This window comes from Hydractinia symbiolongicarpus, chromosome 2 (assembly GCF_029227915.1).
Source record: "Hydractinia symbiolongicarpus strain clone_291-10 chromosome 2, HSymV2.1, whole genome shotgun sequence".
NCBI lineage: Eukaryota > Metazoa > Cnidaria > Hydrozoa > Anthoathecata > Hydractiniidae > Hydractinia > Hydractinia symbiolongicarpus.
The window spans coordinates 28,432,583-28,452,899 of NC_079876.1; the positions used below are offsets into that span (position 1 = coordinate 28,432,583).

Below are 20,317 nucleotides of genomic sequence, written 5' to 3' on the forward strand. Positions count from 1 at the left end.
CCAAAATTTGATTTTACCGGTGTTTACATTTTGACTCATAAAAATTGAAATATACATGATAATTCCGTTCTGTAAAATTTCTGTGAGAGCCAACATAATTGCCCTACTCCCTATGGAGTTTTAAACGATTTCTCAGTGTAGTTTTTTCTCTATATTGTGTCAAAGTTGAAAAATATTTTTTTTGCCATTTTTTTCGGAATTTGATCTTTGACCGAGGCTACCATTTTGAATTTTAAAATTATTTTTTTTGATTTTCTAAAACTTCAATATATTTGCTTTCAAAATATATATAGTTATATGGAGGTATTTAGAGTAGTTATATGGAGGTATTTAGAGTATTTACATGAGTTTTTTACATTTAAAAAACTGAAAAACGTTAAAATTTAATGCCGTACCCAAAGAGTTAAATGATGCTTTGCTTGTGGATTTCATATGGACAAAATCACTAGTGAAGGCATAGGTCACAGTGTTGTATTAACCTCGTTAATTTCTTTGTGTTTAACAACAACACTGAACTAATTAAATATTTAATTTTTTTAGGGCAACCTTTTCAACACAGAATTGAAATACCTGTTGGTTGTGACACGACAAGGTTAGTTTACACTAATGAAGACAAGGATGTGCGAAAGTGGAAAAGGCAACTTACAAATTATCACATTAAATTAATTCGAATTTTTGCTCTTCAAAGGTACGCAGATTATCTGAAGGCACTGCAATTTATCAACACTAGAAAAAACGAGATTCCAAAAGACCTATTGTCACATCTTGGTCACGAAAACCCTGTTTCATTATATGTTGCAAATGGACGAAAGGTATACAAAGTGCGATGCCCTTTCCTTGTCTGCAACTACATGGGTGACAGAATTGACAGACATTTGGAAGCTGTCCACCGTGTGAAACGGAGACTTGGTTTCTTTTTCAAATCACGACAAGTCCGAATGTATACCCACCTGACTACAATATATCGAACCACGTCAAAGCCGCTACCATGCAAGTTATGTGCAAAGTAAGTTTTTGCACACTTACTTAGTTTTGTAGTGTTTGTATATCGTATATCGAATTTTATATCGAATCTTCTTGATATATTTTTCTTTCTTCGCCTTAGGTATTACGACAGGGTTGATACACACTTCCGTCGAGTGCATGGTTTTACTGATGCGCAAATACAAGAAGGTTTGAGAGTTGCGCAAAAGATTTCAAGAAATTTTAACAAATATTGTAAAAAAAGTTAAAAATAATCAAAATAAAAAATATGAACAAGTAATTTATTTAGTCGTAAATGTCTAACATATCTTTATCCTAATATGCCTACTATCATGTTCTATCTTCCCGGAGAATGGCGGTTTTTTGCACATTTTCCCAAGTGGCAAAACAGCACCGCCCAAAGAAATTTCCTTAGCACAGGGTGCGAGGTTTATTTATTAGGAGATGTGTAGGGCGGGTGACGCTGTTTTAAAAATCCGCATAGTGGAATAAATAACGCCATGACCAGCGACGTCGGGAACATAAGCCATGCTGACGTCAGCAAGAATTAAGATTGAGGTTGTGAAACGAACAAAATTACCTAAGACCCAATTTCGTTGCGAACATTGATGTACACGCTGGCGTCAAACAAAGTAAGAGCCTTTTCTATATGTACCGCACGACATTCTCCGTGTGTATGGATTGGTTAATTAAAACCGTGACGGCGTGATACAAACTTAACTAATACTTGCATAATTTCGCGCAAATCAAACGAAGTACGAGCCTTTTGTTTGTATTCCGTTCGACATTCTCCGTGTATATGGATTAAATTAAAACCGTGACGGCGTGATACAAACTTAACTAATTCTTGCATAAATTCGCTCAAAAGTGGTAGAATTTCGAGACATCCAGATGTAAAAAGAAGCACTCATGGAGGTAAAAGTTAGGGATTTTAATAGGGAACGTAAAGGCTTGTTAGGGAAACCAAGGCGACGAAAACAGATCCTTACTGATTCTGAACAGAAACCCCTTGCACCCACCTCAATGGCAAAGAAATGCACGATCCATCCATTGTTTTTCATAGCATAACAAAGTGAAGAATATTTGATAAGCTTTCGTTTGTGCCAATATTCCGTGTTCTCTTCACATGGACAAGTCAGTTCTAACATAATAACAGTTTTGGAAGAACTGGATATTAATAACACGTCTGGGCGTAGTTGTGTTATTGCAATGTATGGTGGAACAACTAAAACGGACTATAAATCTGACATTATTTTCCAATCGGAAGCAAGGTGAAGAAGGCCTGGACATTTTGTATGCCTCTTCTTAGATGGTGATTAACCGGCCAGAATGAAATTAATTTTGTTGCATTTGGAAACCTTAAGAGGTTCATATGATACCAAAAACTCTTTTAATGCCTTAACCAAAACTATTAAACCCGAGTCATGACGGTATGTGTATCTACCCCGCGTAAGGGAGGTCCTACAGGCACTCAATATGTGAGAGACATTTCAGGATGGTTTCTTGCACAGAATGCAACTTTTGTCTTTCTCAATTCCCCATCTCACAAGATTGGTTGGAGAGGGAAGGGTGTCGTAGGTTGCCCCTATACAAAAGGAAGTTAGACATTGTGGCAGTGAAAGAATTGTTCTCCAAGATAAATCATTTTTCACATAAGAGCACCATTTCGTCCAATTGCCTTGCAAATGCAACTGTACAGCTCTGGCATGGTAAATACCTTCTTCATTTTCTTAAATGATATTGGAAACAAGCTTTCGGTAAGCATAAGTGCCTTTTGGTGGTATATTTAGATAGAGAAACTTCATAAATTAATAACGGCGAGCGGATTCTGGGAATTAACAGATGGTGTAAAAACCAAACCTTATGGATCCCTTTATGAAAGGACCTGTCTATAGCCATAAGTTTGTCTTCGGCATAATTTAGAAATTCTTGTATTGCAGCAGAATCAGACAAGGATGAGTTTATTGTTCTGCCTAAAAACCTAATTGGATTAGAATGAATGGATGGAATTTTTTCGCTGCCAACTGTAAACGGTGATCTTTGGACGACTTTTCCCTTATCAATAACAATGCTGCGTGATTTAGAAGGCCTAAACTGTTAACATCCTACTGTCTGACTCTAACAATGCAGTTCATTTATGTTTATTATATGTTTGTATATTTATAGGTATTAATATATAGTGGTGGGTTTATCTATCTCTATTAACATTTGCGAGTTTTCATGGTAGCAGAGGGTAGTTAAACAATGGCTAGTGGATTTTTAAACCCACCACGGTGGGATGAAGAAAACAAAGAGTTTTCATTATGGCTCCGAGAAGCCAAGGCATGGAAAGTTGCCACTTCTGGTGTAACTGGACTGAAAGATGTTCATGGTTTGCAATTAGCATTGCATCTTCCGGATGGAAGCGAAATACGTCGTCAACTATTTGATACCCTTGATACGGAGAACATGACAGGTGATGACGGGTGGAAAAAGGTGATAGAATTGATAGAAACGTATATAGTAAGGACGATAACACGTCAGCCTTTGATACGTGGAAAGACTTCCGTACATTATGTAGAAAAGAAGATCAAAGTATTGAACAATATATCATGTATTATGAGAAATATAAAGTCCGAATGGAGCGCTTCGACATAACTTGGTGAACGTATTCATGGACTTAATTTACTGTGTGGTGCCAATCTTAATGATTCTGACCTTCGTCTAGCAATGAGAGAAGTTGATGGGGATCAACCAAATGAAATTTATAAACAAGCCAAAAAGGCGCTTAAGAAATATTTTGGCAGTGCTGCTGTCACAAGTACTCAGTCATCCAACACCGCTGTAGCCTCAGTTCAACCTTCTGTCAAACAAGAGCCTTTTTTTTGCTACACTAGATGAATACGAAACATACGTTGCATGGAGACAATACCGATCGAAAAATGGTAATTCATCAAATAAAAGTTATCGTGGACAAGGTCGTGGAAAATTGCAACATCGCAATCCCCTAAATGCTGACGGTAAACCTTTAACATGCCGTGTTTGCCGTTCAATTGCACATTTTGCTCGAGATTGCCCACATTGTTCTGAGAAACAACAAGGATCGGAAGACAACCAACAGCATGATAGTTCTACAAACCGCTTCTGGATTGCTTCTGTTAACTCTGATGTTATTGAATGCCAAGCATCTGATGCGTCTATGGCAGGTGGTGTTGCATTTAACTATATGATTCTCGATACAGGTTGCCCACAGAATGTTGCCGGAGTAGTATGGACACAGTGTTTTCTTGATTCCATGAGTACTGATATGTACCAAAATGTCAAAAAGCTTGATGGTAATAACAAATTTAAATTTGGTGGTGGACGTGTCATGAAATCTATGTATACCATTATAGCTCCTGTTTTGGTTGCTGGGGAAATCACTTCCTTAAAATTCGATGTTGTTGACACCGATCTTCCTCTTCTGCTTGAAAAGGAAACTATGAAAGCATGGAATCTGCTCATTTGTAAAGGAAATGACACTGCTGAAGTTACAATAAATCGTGTGAAGAAGAATGTTGAGCTCTTCACATCCCCTACTGGACACTGGTGTATAAATGTGCAGCCAGGTTTTCCTGTTGAAGTACTGGATGTTATGTTTTCTGTTAGTGAATTGTCCAAACATGAGAAAGAACTTGCTGCTAAACGCTTGCATCGCCAATTTTGTCATCCTCCCTTTGAGTTCTTAAAGAAAGTCCTCAGTGTCCTGGATAAGCCTGACAAGGAATTTTTGGACATTCTGCATAAATATTCTCAGAATTGTCTAGTGTGTAAGCGATACAAACCGACCATTCCAAGGCTAGCTGTCGGAAACTTAATGGATCCAGATAAAATGAAATTTAATGAAATAGTTAGTATTGATTTGAAAGAAAGGAAGGGTAAATGGATAATTTACCTCATCGATATGGTTACTCGATACACACGTGCTGATTTCATACCATCTAAAGAAAAACGCATCGCTGTTGCAAAGATTATAGAACTTTGGTTGCCCATATTTGGAGCAGCTAAAAGTTTTCACATGGACAATGGAGGGGAATTCGCTAATGATGAAATGCGGGAACTTGGCAATCAATTTGGGATAAACATCAAGCACACCGCTACTTATAGTCCTTGGGAAAATGGTCTGAATGAACGGAATCATGCAACTATAGATATTATGATGGAAAAAATGCTGGAAGATCACCCGAAGCTATCAGAATCACTGGCATTGCAGTATGCTATATCTGTACGAAATTGCTGTATGTTTGTAAATGGATTTACACCAGCACAGTTAGCAATAGGTCAAAATCCTAGACTGCCATCAGCTTTCCATGATGATCTCCCGGCCTTGGAAGGCTACTACCAGCTCTGTAATAGCCCAGCATCTTAATGCCATTGCTGCAGCCAGAAAAGCTTTCGTGCAGGCAGAAATAAGCTCAAAGCTTCGCAAGGCATTAAAACATCCTGTTCGCGAGTATGCAGATATCTTCTATCAGCCTGGTAACCAAGTCTTCTATAAACTACCAGACGATCGGCGTTGGCAAGGGCCTGCTACTGTCATTGGTGCAGATGGTAAAGTTGTAATGATTCGTCTGCAACTTGTTAATGAAATTAGTCACTCCTCGTCACAACCAGATTCCTCACCACAAGCAGCAGGAAATAGTCAGTCAGATATTACTCAAAATCTGGAATCAGGGTATGAATAGCACCACATTGCAGAAGAAGAAACTGAACAGGAAGTACAACATTTTACTGAACATGTTGCAACTCACCAACCAGAAAGCTCAATTCAGCAACCAGAATCTGGTCCTGTTGCCAGATCCAAGATGTCCCTACCAAAAAGACAACAGACAGTGCAATACAAATATCCTGATGGAGAATGGAAAGAAGTAAAAATTCTAGGCCCTGCTGGAAAAAAGGGTGGGATCCACAAAGATTGGGTAAACGTTCGAGATCACTCTGACCATGAGTATTCTATGGATTGGAGTGATGTATCAGAATGGAAGTTAGTCGAAATTGAGTCAGACCCAACAGGAGGTGATCCCTCTACTCCTTCTAATTGTGAAGAAGAGATGTGTGTTGCCGTATGCTTCAACGCACCAGATGAGTTCAAGAATGCCAAAAGTGCAGAACTTGAAAAATGGAAACAGTATGAAGTTTACCAAGAGGTTCCAGATGTAGGTCAACCTAGACTAACTGGTAGGTGGGTATGTACCCGAAAAATTGTTGACGGAAAACTTGTACCGAAAGCAAGATATGTCATCCGAGGCTTTCAGGAAAATATTAACATACCTGCTGACTCACCAACTGGCAGTAAAGAATGTATGAGACTAGTGCTTTTTATAATTGCCAGCAAACAATGGACACTAAATTCTATTGACATGAAAGCAGCTTTTCTCCAAGGCAAACCAATACAACGGGATGTCTTTATTGTTCCACCACGTGACGTACCCCTTCCAAACACACTCTGGTAGTTAGAAAATTGTGTGTACGGTCTAAATGATGCTGCTCGTATGTGGTATTTTGCAGTATGGGAAGCATTACAAAATTTAGGATGTCATAAATCAACTATTGATTATGGTGTTTTTTATTGGAAAGATAAAAATGATCAATTGTCTGGTGTGTTACAAGCACATGTTGATGATTTCCTTTGGTTTGGTACTGATGTTTTCAAAGCTGATGTCATAGATAAGCTTTACCAAATATTTCAAGTTGGTTATTCAGCATCATGACATTTTAAATATGTTGGTATTAATATCAGCCAGAGTGAATCTGGACAGCTATCACTTGACCAATTGGATTATATTGATCAAATTCCAATCACCCGAGCGTCAACTTCAGAAAGATTCCATTTGTACCAAGACTGAATCTTCTCAATATTGCAGATTGGTTGGTCAAACTGGACAGCTACACATACTCGCCCGGATATTGCCTTCGATATTTCTGTATTGAGCTCGACTATGAAAGCTCCTACTGTGTCTAATATCTTGAAAGCAAATAAAGTGCTTCAAAGAATCAAAGGTAATCCATTAAAGATTCATTTCCCTAGCCTTGAATCATTGGAAAATTGCTCCATCATTTGCTACAGTGATGCATCGTTGGCAAATTTGTCATCAGGTCAAAGTTCAGGAGGATATGTGGTGTTCCTCTCTGATAATAAAGGGAAGGTGTGCCCATTAGTTTGGAGTAGCAAAACTATTCGACGTGTTGTTAGAAGTACACTTGCTGCTGAAACAAGTGCCATGGTGGATGCTCTTGATGCTGCATACTTTATGTCACAAGTTCTTACTGAAATGATTTCCATACCAAACACGCAATGTAAGCACATTCAGATTCATGCATTAACTGATAATGAATCTCTTTACCGAAATACTTACTCAACAACAATGGCTGCAGAGCGCCGACTCAGGGTTGATATTTCTGTTATAAAAGAAATGATTTTGAAAGAAGAACTATCCAGCGTGAAATGGATTCCTACATCCATGCAACTTGCAGATCCATTGACAAAAGTTGGTGCAGACCCAACAAAGCTGACAGCTGTTTTGGAAACTGGAAACGTCGGATAGAGACACTATTTGCACACTTCTGTTATGAACCTTTGGTTATGTTTTGATTTTGTTTCGGGGCATTTGCAGTGTCGCTATGCATTTGCAGCCGTATGTTTATATTATTGGTTGCGAGAAAAGAGAGAATGGGAATGTTAACATCCTACTGTCTGACTCTAACAATGCAGTTCATTTATGTTTATTATATGTTTGTATATTTATAGGTATTAATATATAGTGGTGGGTTTATCTATCTCTATTAACATTTGCTAGTTTTCATAAACGACATGCCTACCCAATCAAGAGCTGTTGTACACCTGTTTAATAAATTTTGAGTACTTGAAATTGACGTGGACATTAAGAACATATCATCCATAAAAGCTTCTATTGGGGGGGGGGGGGGGGGGTTGGTCTGGGATTTTTTTTTTATTACCTTCAGTATCAATAAGGCTGGTGGTAACACACACATACTCAATAATAACGTTTATAGCTGCAAGAAATAGTATAATGGAAAGTGTACAGCCGATAAAAATTCCCCTACAGTGATTTGATGCCAACTGGAAGGAGCAGAAGCCGAAAAAGACTTACTCCACAGGCTGTCGTAGTATAGCTGTATGAGCCTTATCCATAATTCTGGTACACCATAGCGTCTGAGAGCCATAAAAATCAGCTTGTGCGGAACTGAAGGGTACGCATTAGCAATATCAAGCCATATGGCTGAAAGTGAAGAATGTTGTGCCTTCGCATTCTTAAGTGTGGACCAAACAATAGACATGTGTTCCCAGCAACCCGGAACGTTTTCCATACAACCTTTTTGAATGGAAGTAATAATGAAGTTGTTTTTCTTTATAATATGCGATTCTAACCGCTTGGAAATCAAACTAAAAAAGAGCTTTCCTTCAACATTAAGAAGAGCTATGGGGCGAAAATCCTTTATGTTGGATGGACAAGGTTTGTTGTTTTTAGGTATATAAACTTCTGATGCAATTCTCCATTGCACAGGAATAAAAGACTTCTTTAGACAAGCTTGAAAATTGTTAAACAGAAGCGATGCAATATGAGGACAATTCTTATATACTGTGTAAGGAATTTAGTTCAGCCCAGGAGAAGAAGCATTTCTACGAGAATTTAGTACAGCTTGGAAATCCTTGAACTTTAGCTTGGAAGAATCGAAAGCTGAGACTAGATTTGGTGGTGAAGGCAATCCAGGGAGATCTGAAAGAGGTATATGGCGTGAGGGATCCTTCAAGGTTGAATGTTTGTGTGAATCCATTTCGTCCTGGGCAACTTCAAGTTTTATTGAGCAAATTGGGATCTAAAATATTTTTTCCAGCCTGATAAGGATTCTTAGAGAAAGCCCAGCGTGCATTCGAGATTTTCCAACGTCTTTTCCTATTCCGCTCACCTCTCCGAAGTAACCTTAACTTGGCCATTATATCATCTAAAAGGTTTTGCATGTTGCTTTTCTCAACTGGGTCAGATGTGTTCTTAAGGGTTCGGAGTAGATTGTTCTTCTCGTTCACCAAACTGATGCTGCGTAGAGCTCTCCTGTTCAAACCTGATAGGTTGTGCTGGGGAAGTGACCTTACACGAAACAGGTGAGACACATGGTAATAAATCGTTGATTCCAACAGCTCCACTTTTTTTGATAATGGGTAAGAGCCTAGAAGATTGTGGAAACTGCATCATCAAGGGAATTCCACAATTTTGTGTCAATTGACTTCGGCCAAGCAATAGGTTATTTCCATTTCATAGTGCTAAGATGGTCAGGTTCTGTTGATTGCTGAGAAAGAACACTGTGGGAGTTATCCGGGTTAGCTTTCAGCAGCCGAGACTTTTCAGTGGAATCAACAGCTAGCACATCTTGCAAAACAACTTTACACGGTTATAATGTCCAATGCTTAGTGGAAGGGAGTAACGATGAATCTCAGGTAGCGGGAAGGACAGAGGAGTTAGTAATAACGAAATCGATATCCGGAGGGGTAGTCCTAATACGGTCAGGGTCTATATCGTTGGGGGTACCATTGTTTAAAAAATTTAACTTTGTTGTAGACCATAAAAAATCCCACGGCCGGCCTAAGCTTGGTGGTAGCGACAGATAACAATTGGGTTGGGGCTGCCAACTTTTACGCGGGCTTAGCAGGCATGTTTTTCATGTCATCCCACGACTCTACCTATTGACCCCTTGCGTGACAGTACTATCTGTCTATTGCTGAATACTTCACTTATAACAGGTGACTGACAATAGGGAGTGTGATGTTACATGCAACAGAAAAATAACAGAAGAATAACACACATACATAGACACACACAAAAAAATAAGCAAATAAATAAAAAGTAAAGGTCTAGTCTTTCCCAGTGTCAATCTGTCTTTCCAGATTGTCATTCGTTATCCTTTCGGACAGTAGCAATAAGAAAATAATTTACAAAGAGGTGGCAAGCCACCGCAATGATGAACTCAACCTATTAGGTCTTTGGAAACAAGCTAGACGTTGTACTCCTCTAGAGAAAATGCCTCTAAAAGCACAATTCTCCCTTTTTACAAGGAATAAATTAAAAATATATATAGAAAAAAAATAAAAAGGACACAACACATTTGAAAAGATGAACAGAACTTTAACTAAGGGCAGGTAGGTTTCGACCCATATTTCTGAACCTAAGTACCCTGGATGTCTAGCTGAATCACCTCAAAGAGGTCCGCGGACGGTCATCAGCAGAAACTAGACATCCCTATCTTCCTAAAGTAAACTGTGACCACTTTCTATTCAACTGTGCTATTCTTTGTTTTTAACTCAGGTAATAAGTGGAGTCGTTACTCTCCAAAGACAAGATCATGTGTAATCAAAGCCCCCTGCTATTTTTTTTTAAATTCGCCTTGCTTTTCCTCATGTTCGGGATGACGAATTCGCCTTAAAGTCGTACATGATGAAGCCTTATCCTCAAGCAAATTTATCCCCGGAAAAGCGAATCTATAACTACCGGCATAGCCGAGCACGAAGAATTTCTGAGAATTTATTTGAAATACTGGCAGATAAATGGAGAAACTTAACAACTATTAGGCTTATTGCCAAAAAATGCTCGCACCATCACAGCATGTGTTTTGGTTCTGCACAATTTTCTCCGCAATTCGAAAACCTGAAATGAATATAGTCCCCGTGAATCTGTCGATTCCGTAACCTCTAGCATATTTCCAAAGACCTAACAGGTTGAGTTCATCATTATTTTCTCTTCATCTTTTGTGCCTGAAGTTAAAAAAAAGGCTCCTACCACGACTAAAGTAATTCGACTAACATTTTCTAAATATTTTTGAATAAAGGAAATGTCGATTGGCAGTGGGAAAGGCATTGACAAAAACTAAACAGTAGTAGGGTCTGGGTTGTTCATACTATTTTCCTCGACTATTCTACGCAAATTTGAGTTATTCCAAACTCCAGAATCATTCATTCGTCCATTACTACTTACATCCGCAGAAAATTTTTTTGTAGTTGAAATATTCAGAACCAGCAGAGGTCTTATTAGGATATGCTTTCCATCAATAGCGCCTATGCAATTGGGAAAGTTCCACCTTGATGCAAACTTCTCAGATATCTTGTTCCAATCATCTACACTTAAAGGTATCTTGATATACTCTTTTCCAATGCACTCTGTGATCACTTTAGTAACCTCATCAACAATATAAGATAATTAAGTTTCTCCTGTCGCAAGGAACCGAATGGTGAGCACTAATCTTCGAGCTGCTGAGATTGTTTGATGAGCTTCCATTACACCTGATTTTGTGTCTTCAGCCAGTAATTCCTGTACTAAGTTTGTACACAGCCCTTCGCTGTTTCTTCTTCGAATCCATTTTCTTGAAGGACTACGTCTTTTTAGTCATCGTCGTCATCAACCAAGAGGGCGAGTGCCAAACAAGCAGCATCTTTACACTCTGACATGCTTCTTCATAGGAAGTCAAAAACAAATGAATGAACATTTCGTAATGCTGACTACTTGTTTTTTCGAAAAGAGAATAGGAGTAACTACATCGCAATGCAGATATAACTAGCCTTTTAAGATAGAAATGTTAATGAAGAAAGGAGGATCCGAAGAATAAGAAGCCACTGGAAAACTTCTGTATTCTCCCCTTTACAGGGATGATCGAAAAACTAATGGATTTCGGCTCTATTGAAAGAAACACATATGAATGTGGAAACACGAGGATTGGTTAAATTCACTCATGCTTGGGATCTGGTGCTGGCCCTTGAGTAAGCATCCCCTGCCTCCTGCAAGACACCAGCCGCATTCATTGACACCATCTGCCAAAACCAAAACTTTTGTTAAACGTTGGAAAAAGAAGAGTCGACAACTACAATTCGTATCGTTGTTGCTTTTAGCTACTGACACAGAGAACCCACGGCTAAGAAAGGTAGACTTGGAACCCAGCCCTTAGAAAGGTTATGGCAAAGAATAAAAAGAAGCAAACATGAAAACAAAAAAGCTTTCTGACCTTAGACATAAACACTTGAGAAATCGTATCGTAATGCTTGGGCCGACCAAGAAACCGCCCCTTAGAAAGGTAGACTTGAAACACAGCGGTAGCAATTCAGAAAACCATTGCATATCGTCTCGAACTTAAACAAGTAATTCACTTTACCACCCAGTCAACTTTTATGCTTCGAAATCTGCCACGCTTGGAATACGACAACGCGAACCGTACCAACATGTTGGCCCAAAATGTTGGTCGAAAATGTTGGCTGGTTTGCGCCCACTTTAGTTTTATTGATTTGGTTTAAAGTTTTGTGGGTTTTTTTGTTTTGTTTTAAAAATGTGTGATTTGGCGAAGTACAACAAAGTTAGAACGTAGTGTGGATAACTAGGGACCACTTTGAGTAAGTTTCGTAAAACTTTGTCCCTGAATCCGTTTCGAAATGGAAGGGTTGATGACGTCAACAAAAACCTTAAAACACTAATATCTCTGCAGCCGTTTCTCAAAAGTACATGATCCTATACATTTTCTTGACGACCGTTTCAAGATCTATACAATGAAGGCATCAGGTCTACTAATTTCTAAAAAAAAATTTGGGGTTGAACGGGCCATTGCTGACGTCACTAAAATTTTTAAACTGTGTTATATCTTATTAACCATTCATCAAAAGCACATCACTATACACATCTTCTTGATCAGCCGTTTAAGCTCTACACAATAGAGGCAACGTGAGAATAAGATTCTATTTTTTTGGTGGATGGGTTGCTGAGGTAATTAAAATTTAAATGATGCTTCTTTTTTAGAGAAAATAATTACAAAGAGGTGGCAAGCCACGGCGAAGATGAACTCAACCTGTTAGGTCTTTGGAAATAAGCTAGAGGTTGTGCTCCTCTGGAGAAAATGCCTCTAAAAGCACTATTCTCCTTTTTTACAAGGAATTAATTAAATATATATATATACAAAAAAATATAAAAAGGACACAACACATTTGAAAAGATGAACAAAACATTAACCAAGGGCAGGTAGGTTTCGACCCATTTGTTATGTTGCCTCAGTGGATTTTTCCACGGGCTTTATCGACTAGTTTCCTAATATTTGTCTGAGTTGTTCTACTCCTTTCTTGCCTATAGTCTTATCACCGAAATGTTTACTGCTACTGCAAAAAAACATTTGAAAAGCTACTTTGTGAACTCTTTAAAAACCTTCGAACGATTTGTCAACAACAGGTGGATTGAAAGGAAAGGTGGTTACCAGTGAGGAAAGGTTTTAATCGGGAAAACAAATGCTGTTTGGAACTCACTGCATGAAAAACAACAAACAGAATATATGAATTCACCCCCTATTGCTCCTACACAAACAAAACATAGAATCATGACGTTGTTTTCAAATTTTTCAAACACAATATTGTTTATTTTATGGAAATGAAAATATTGAGTTACTTATTGTTAATGGTTACGATGTAAAGAACAACATGGAAGTCCCTCTTTGTATATATTTATGTCAGAGGAAGAGGATCAATAACATCTCGATCTTCGCTATTTAAAGGGGAACCCATAGAACGTTTTTCTAGCATACTGTCGAGTTGTGAACGTGAAGTAAGATTTGATAACTTGGGTAGATGAGCCCACCTTCCTAGTCCAATTGAGTACCACCATTCTACTCTTGTCACACATGTTTGCGACCTCTTGGACATTTTGAAAGAATGCGATAACTGTTCTAGGTCCTGACTTCTCACCAGCTTCAGTTGAAAATGCCTTGTTTTATTACAGTTACAAGGTTGAATTTGAACATACTGTTAGTATCTACATATGCTGCTCGATATTCCGCTTTTAATCCAGTTGAGGATTTATGGTCCCTTCTCAGGAAACGTCTTGCTGGTGCTATTTGAGTTCCAGATTAAAAAATGAGGAGAAACCGCCAAGTGAACAAAGAAAATAATTTACAAAGAGGTGGCAAGCCACCGCAATGATGAACTCAACCTGTTAGGTCTTTGGAAACAAGCTAGAGGTTGTACTCCTCTAGAGAACACGCCTCTAAAAGCACAATTCTCCCTTTTTACAAGGAATTAATTAAAAAAAATATAAAAAATAAAATAAAAAGGACACAACACATTTGAAAGATGAACAGAACTTTAACGAAGGGCAGGTAGGTTTCGACCCATAGAGAGAATAGGAGTGACAACATCGCAATGCAGATAAAACTAGTGTTTTAAGACGGAAAGTTTAATTAAAAAAAGGAGGTTTCTCTCCAAAGAATAAGAAGCTGCTGGAGAACTTCTGCATTCTCCCCTTTACAGGGATAATCGGAAAGTTAATGGATTTCGACTGTACTGAAACAAACACCTATGAATGTGGAAACACGAGGATTGGTGAAATTCACTCTTGCTTGGGATCTGGTGCCGGCCCTTGAGTAAGCATCCCCTGCCTCCTGCAAGACACCAGCCACATTCATTGACACCGTCCGCCAAAACCAATAACTTTTGTTAAACTTTGGAAAAAGAAAAGTCGACAGCTGCAAATCGTATCGTTGTTGCTTTTACCTACTGACACAGAGCCCAGGGCTAAGAGAGGTAGACTTGGAACCCAGCCCTTAGAGAGGTTGTGACAAAGAATAAAAAGCAGCAAACCTGGAAACAGAAAAGCTTTCTGACCTTAGACATGAACACTTGAGAAATCGTATCGTAATGCTTGGGCTGACCAAGAAACCGCCCCTTAGAAAGGTAGACTTAGAACCCAGCGGCGGCAACCGAGAAAACCATTAGATATCTTCTCGAGCTTAAACAAGTAATTCACTTTACCACCCAGTCAACTTTTATGCTTCGAAATCCGCCACACTCCATTCTTTGGAAGGAGTTATCAATCGTCTCGAGATTGCAACTGAAGACCCATCCTAACCAATGAAGAACACACACTCTTCAGTCACCAAAACCTAAAAGCCTTCACGATCTATGGTCTTTCCCACCGTCAGTGGTCTTTCCCACAGTCACTAGTCTTTCCCAGTGTCAACCAGTCTTTCCTAGCAGTCAACTGGATCTGTGTAAGAAACAGGAAAAAGAGAATAGGAGTAACTACATCGCAATGCAGATAAAAGTAGTCTTTTAAGACGGAAAGTTTAATTTAAAAAAGGAGGTTTCTCTCCAAAGAATAAGAAGCTGCTGGAGATTTTCTGCATTCTCCCCTTTACAGGGATAATCGGAAAGTTAATGGATTTCGACTGTACTGAAACAAACACCTATGAATGTGGAAACACGAGGATTGGTGTGAACCTGAGTACCCTGGATGTCTAGCTGGGTCACCTCGAAGAGGTCCGCGGACGGTCATCAGCAGAAACTAGACATCCCTATCTTCCTAAAATTAACTTTGACCACTTTCTGTTCAACTGTGCTATTCTTTGTTTTCAACGCAGGTAATAAGTGGAGTTGTTACTCTCCAAAGACAAGATCATGTGTTATCAAACCCCCCTGCTAATATTTTTCTCCAGATAAATTAAAACAGAAAGAATCCCTTGTCTTTAACAAAGCACTGGAAGATTTGTTGAAATATTGACAAGGCGTTTCTTTTGATGGATGCAGGATCGATTGCAAGAAGGTTGAAGGCGGTGAAAACAAGCTTGAATGTGAATACTTTGAAGAAGTGAAGAAGTATTTCAAAGCACCTGCTTGGGATTTACATTTATGCCTCGATATATCTCAAGAATGTGAAAAAGCGCTTCAACTTGTTGATCGTCACCGCAACGGGGTCATTTTATTCAGTGCAGATATTGCTTGTTGCGGTAAATGGCATTCCTTGGTGGTATACAAATATTTAAAATAGCAAAGTTCTTGTTCTTTGCACCAATTTTTTCCACCTACTACGAAATACATTGTGCAACCTCTTTGCAGACATCAATTAGTACTAATAACACTGATCATACTACCCAGCGTTTTCCAAACACATGCAATTTAGGAAAATGCGAATTCTGCCCTAGCTATTTCTTAAAGTCAAAATCTGGCAAGGAAAGACATATAACGATGTACCATCGTCGTCACAAACGTCCTCATTACCAAAAAGAGTTGCCTTGTAATATTTTGTGAGGAGTGCTTTGCTAGTTTTTCTGGTCTTAATCGTCATAAAAAAGGCAAGAATCATGCCTCCAGAATCTAAACGAAAAGATTGGTTAATGATTTATTGCAACAAATTGACAGCGAGACCAGGGACTAAGAAGAAACCAGCGACGAAGAAGATTGTCATTACATGGGATTCGTGCGATTTATGTGAGTCTTGGTATCATTCGATTGTGTCACATCTCTACAAGAAAAAACATCTGATGAATTGAGAAATATACATTACAAATGTGATAAATGTGTTTAAAAACATTTTTATTAATTATACTTTTTCTTTTATTAATTAGGGATCTGATATTTCTCACAAAACGCCTTTTTGTTCAAACTTGTTCCCAGGTCTTTCTTTTCATCGAAATGGGTGAACAGTTGTATTGCGTTGGGTACGTGATACCCATTTGACATGAAAAATACGCTGAGGTATACTTAATCACAAAATATTATTATCCAAACTTGAACACTATGGTGTCAATGGTGCTTCTTTAGATTGGTTTGAGTCTTATTTATCACGTAGATATCAATATGTAGTTTTTGAAAATGAATCTTCTTCTCTCAAAATAATTACAACCGGGGTCCCCCAAAGGTCTGTACTTGGCCCACTTCTCTTCTTACTTTTCATCAATGATCTGCCTAACATTTCATGTAAATTGTTATTTTTTCTATTTGCAGATGACACGAACATCTATTTTGAATCTGATGGTCTTCTCAAGCTTCAAAACTGTATCAACCAAAAGCTCAAACAATTAAGCCTATGGTTAAATATAAATCGTTTAGCTCTGAATCTAAGTAAAACCAACTTTGTTCTCTTTCACAGCAAGAACAAAACTTTCAATCACAATGTTACTCCAAAACTTAATAATTGTGCAATCACTCAAAGTGATTGTATTAAATACCTTGACGCTTATGTAGATCAATATTTAAACTGGAAACAACATATCTCAGTACTGTCTAAAAAAATTAGTCGAAGCATATGTGTAACGTATAAGCTAAGACCATTTGTGAACATAAATGTGCTAAAAAATGTTTATAATAGTCTAATTTATTCTCATATTGTTTATGGCATTAAGACTGGGGGTCAGCTTGTGGTTGTCTTTAGACAGATTCTCACTCTACAAAATAACGCGGTAAAAATGTTAACATCTAATGACAACTATCCTATCACACCTTTAAGGAGCTACGCATTTTCAAATTTAAAGATGTATTCAAACTACATTTTGCTAATTTTATCTAACGTACTCTATCACAAGAAACACCTATCAATTTTCTAGAATGGTTTACACCAACTCATTTTATTCACAACTACAACACACGCAGGAATAGAAGAATGAAAATTACAAAGTGCACGCACAATGATAAACTCGACCAGTTAAGTCTTAATATTTAAATTCTAGAGGTTTTGCTCCTCTAAAGAATATGCTCATAAAAAGGAACACAATTCTTTCTTTTTGCGGAGCGTAGCGAAGCCCATTTCCTCATTAAATAATTAAATAAGCCAAATATAAGTGAAAAGTAAGCACGGTGGAGAGTATATAGGATTTCTATACGATTTCGTCCCTATACATCAAATTTATAAAAAATTCTGCCATTTTATCAGTGTTGCCCAGTAATTTTATCTGGTCATTTGTTGGTAAATTTTCGTAAATATCTGATTGAGCGAGAGAACGTGTTTTTAGCACGGCGATGGAGTTTTTGTTGTGTTTTAAAGATGGTGCTAAACGTAGTCAGCCAGCTAGAAGCGAAATGATGAGATTTTTCAAGAAAGAAGTGGAGGTTATGATCACTGTTTTTTAAAGGTTGTGAAAACCCCTTGCATACACCTAAAGCTATCTAGCACAACAGTAACAGCTAAGCTAGCATAAAACTACCAATTTAACTAGCATAAAAATGCCTATTAAGTTTTCTCTTATGGTAGATGATTAGAAGATAGCATCATAAGAGAATTCTCAAAAATCCGTCCTAAGACTTTAGGACGGATTTTTGAGCTAGCTAGCTGGTACTGCACAGAGTGAGTGATGTCCATCACATAACTACTTTGTAGTTTTATCCAGCTCCACAAAATGTGTTGGCTCTTGACAAATTTTTTAAATGTATATAAAGAATGACTAAAAAAACTTAGCAAAATCAACAAAAGAACATCGCTAATTTTTCCATATATAATACTTCCTGTCAATGTTTATATAGACATTGACATAGTCACATGTTACCGACACCAAAGGTAATTTTTTTCAAGATTGGATGACAGAGAAGTGTCGGGGAGAGGGCAGGGGGAGGAGAGTCATATGATTGTGGAGCTAGCTAGAAATTAAGAGGCATCACCAAACACCCAGAGGAGTAAATATTTAGCTACCGCTGGGGCATCACGGTGCTGGATGCAATTATTGTTTAACATGTAAATTTGTAGTCGTCGGATTCTAAACAAAATGTAGACCCATAGACTATTTGGCGTTCCAAACAAACTACTCTTTCGCTAATACAGCAACAGGATCATGTGTCTTCAAATTAATTTTATACACTAGTGCGAGTCATGTTATAGAAACTGAAATTATTTCTATATATATATATATCAGGATTAACACCAACATCCATATTTTCTAGTAACAATTTTTTTTAATTTCTAAGGAGTGGTTCTTGTGCAATCATTAACATGTCCTGAAAATCTTCAAACATCTATATAATAACAGAAAAAATAACATAGAAACATAGAAAATCTTCAAACATATATAAACATTGAACAACATTGAGCTTTTATTTGAATTTATAGTTATGCATTTTATTGAGTATATATATACATCTTTTTTTTTTGAATTAAGACTTCTTTTGTTTTTTTTTTCTATGTTAGGATAAAACTTTGTTAGGATGTATATTTACATGAAAAAAGAACCTTGTTTCTACTTTTCAGGTAAGCAAACTTTTCGAAGCAAAATAACACAAATAAAAATGTGCATGCTCAGATACATTTCGCCTGCAAATTTGCCATCCAATTCGCATTAGAAAAATCCTTCGTAACGTTTTGTAGCATCTTCTGATTTGTTTTGTTCTAAATAAAATGTGTCACTGACCCATATAGAATATTGTGTCCAGAATAGACTGTGTTTTTGCTAATAAAGAAACCCCATGACATATAAAAATTTGTGAGTAAAAATTCTCCACATATAAAGCCTTAGAAAACAGTATAGTCACTGTAGTTCGATCTAACCCTCATCCTCCTCTCTCTAGAGATAAAGTAGAAGAAGAGGAAGAAGTGACTGACGTCGGTCGTCCACGACAGGCGTGAAGCTACAACTTCAAAAGTTAGCATAAGTAACATATGGTGTGCAGAGAGTACAAAGTTTTGACTCATTTTGGATATATATTTTTATTATTTTGATTTGTTTTTTGCTGTTGTGGTTAATATTGCAGTTCTGAGACACTTGTATAAAGAAAACTAAATTTTGATGTTCTTATATATCAGACTTTCTGTACATGTGTGGCTATAATGTGCAACTATAAAAGTATATATGCATTCATGCCCTGTTGGTCTAATGGCTAAGACTTATAAATGAGAGATCCAAGTTCGAATCCTGGACAGGGCTAGGAAAAACATTAATTATGTTGCACATATAGCTATATATTGCAGTGTTAAGGATATTATATTCCGTATACTATGATGTATATATATATATTCTGATTTTTACCCTGACTTTTTACCTTTGCCGCAGGGATCTGTGTTGGGCCCCTGCTTTTTCTTTTGTATATTGATGACTTAAAATCTGTCATCAATTCAAACCACCACCACCTATATGCAGATAATACAATAATTATTTCATCCCATAAAAACTTGGATACCCTTGTCTCCCAGGTCGAGTTAGAACCTTCGCAAGTCGACCTCTGGCTGAATAATAACAAAATTAGAGCCAGTTGAAAAAAGTTGAGAACAAAACTATCAACTATATCTGTATTCCTTTTATATTTCTTAGTTCATTGTGTTTTTCTCTGTTTTTTCTCTGTCTTAGAAATCTAACAGGACCCATGGAAAAAACTTGGCATATAATATACAAGCTTTTGAATGGCTATCCTGTAAAAAATATTTCTTTCAAATAAATAAATATCATACCGACACTTCTTTAACCTATTGGTAAGAAAACAGACGCGGGATACTGTTTATTTACATTTTAGTAGTTTTTGATTCATTAGATTATAAACAATACGTAATGTCATTGGCACGTGAAATATTGCGTCCGGAATAAACAG

The 20,317-nt window shown here is 37.5% G+C and overlaps 1 protein-coding gene across 1 annotated transcript; it reads left to right on the forward strand.

Annotated features, from left to right (window-relative positions):
* The first annotated feature begins 297 nt into the window (after positions 1-297).
* Positions 298-1,905, forward strand: LOC130630080 (uncharacterized). The gene is made up of 3 exons (XM_057443477.1): positions 298-326; positions 455-1,006; positions 1,106-1,905. The coding sequence occupies exons 1-3, from the start codon at positions 298-300 to the stop codon at positions 1,230-1,232; spliced, it is 708 nt and encodes a 235-aa protein (XP_057299460.1). The 3' UTR covers positions 1,233-1,905.
* The last annotated feature ends 18,412 nt before the right edge of the window (positions 1,906-20,317 follow it).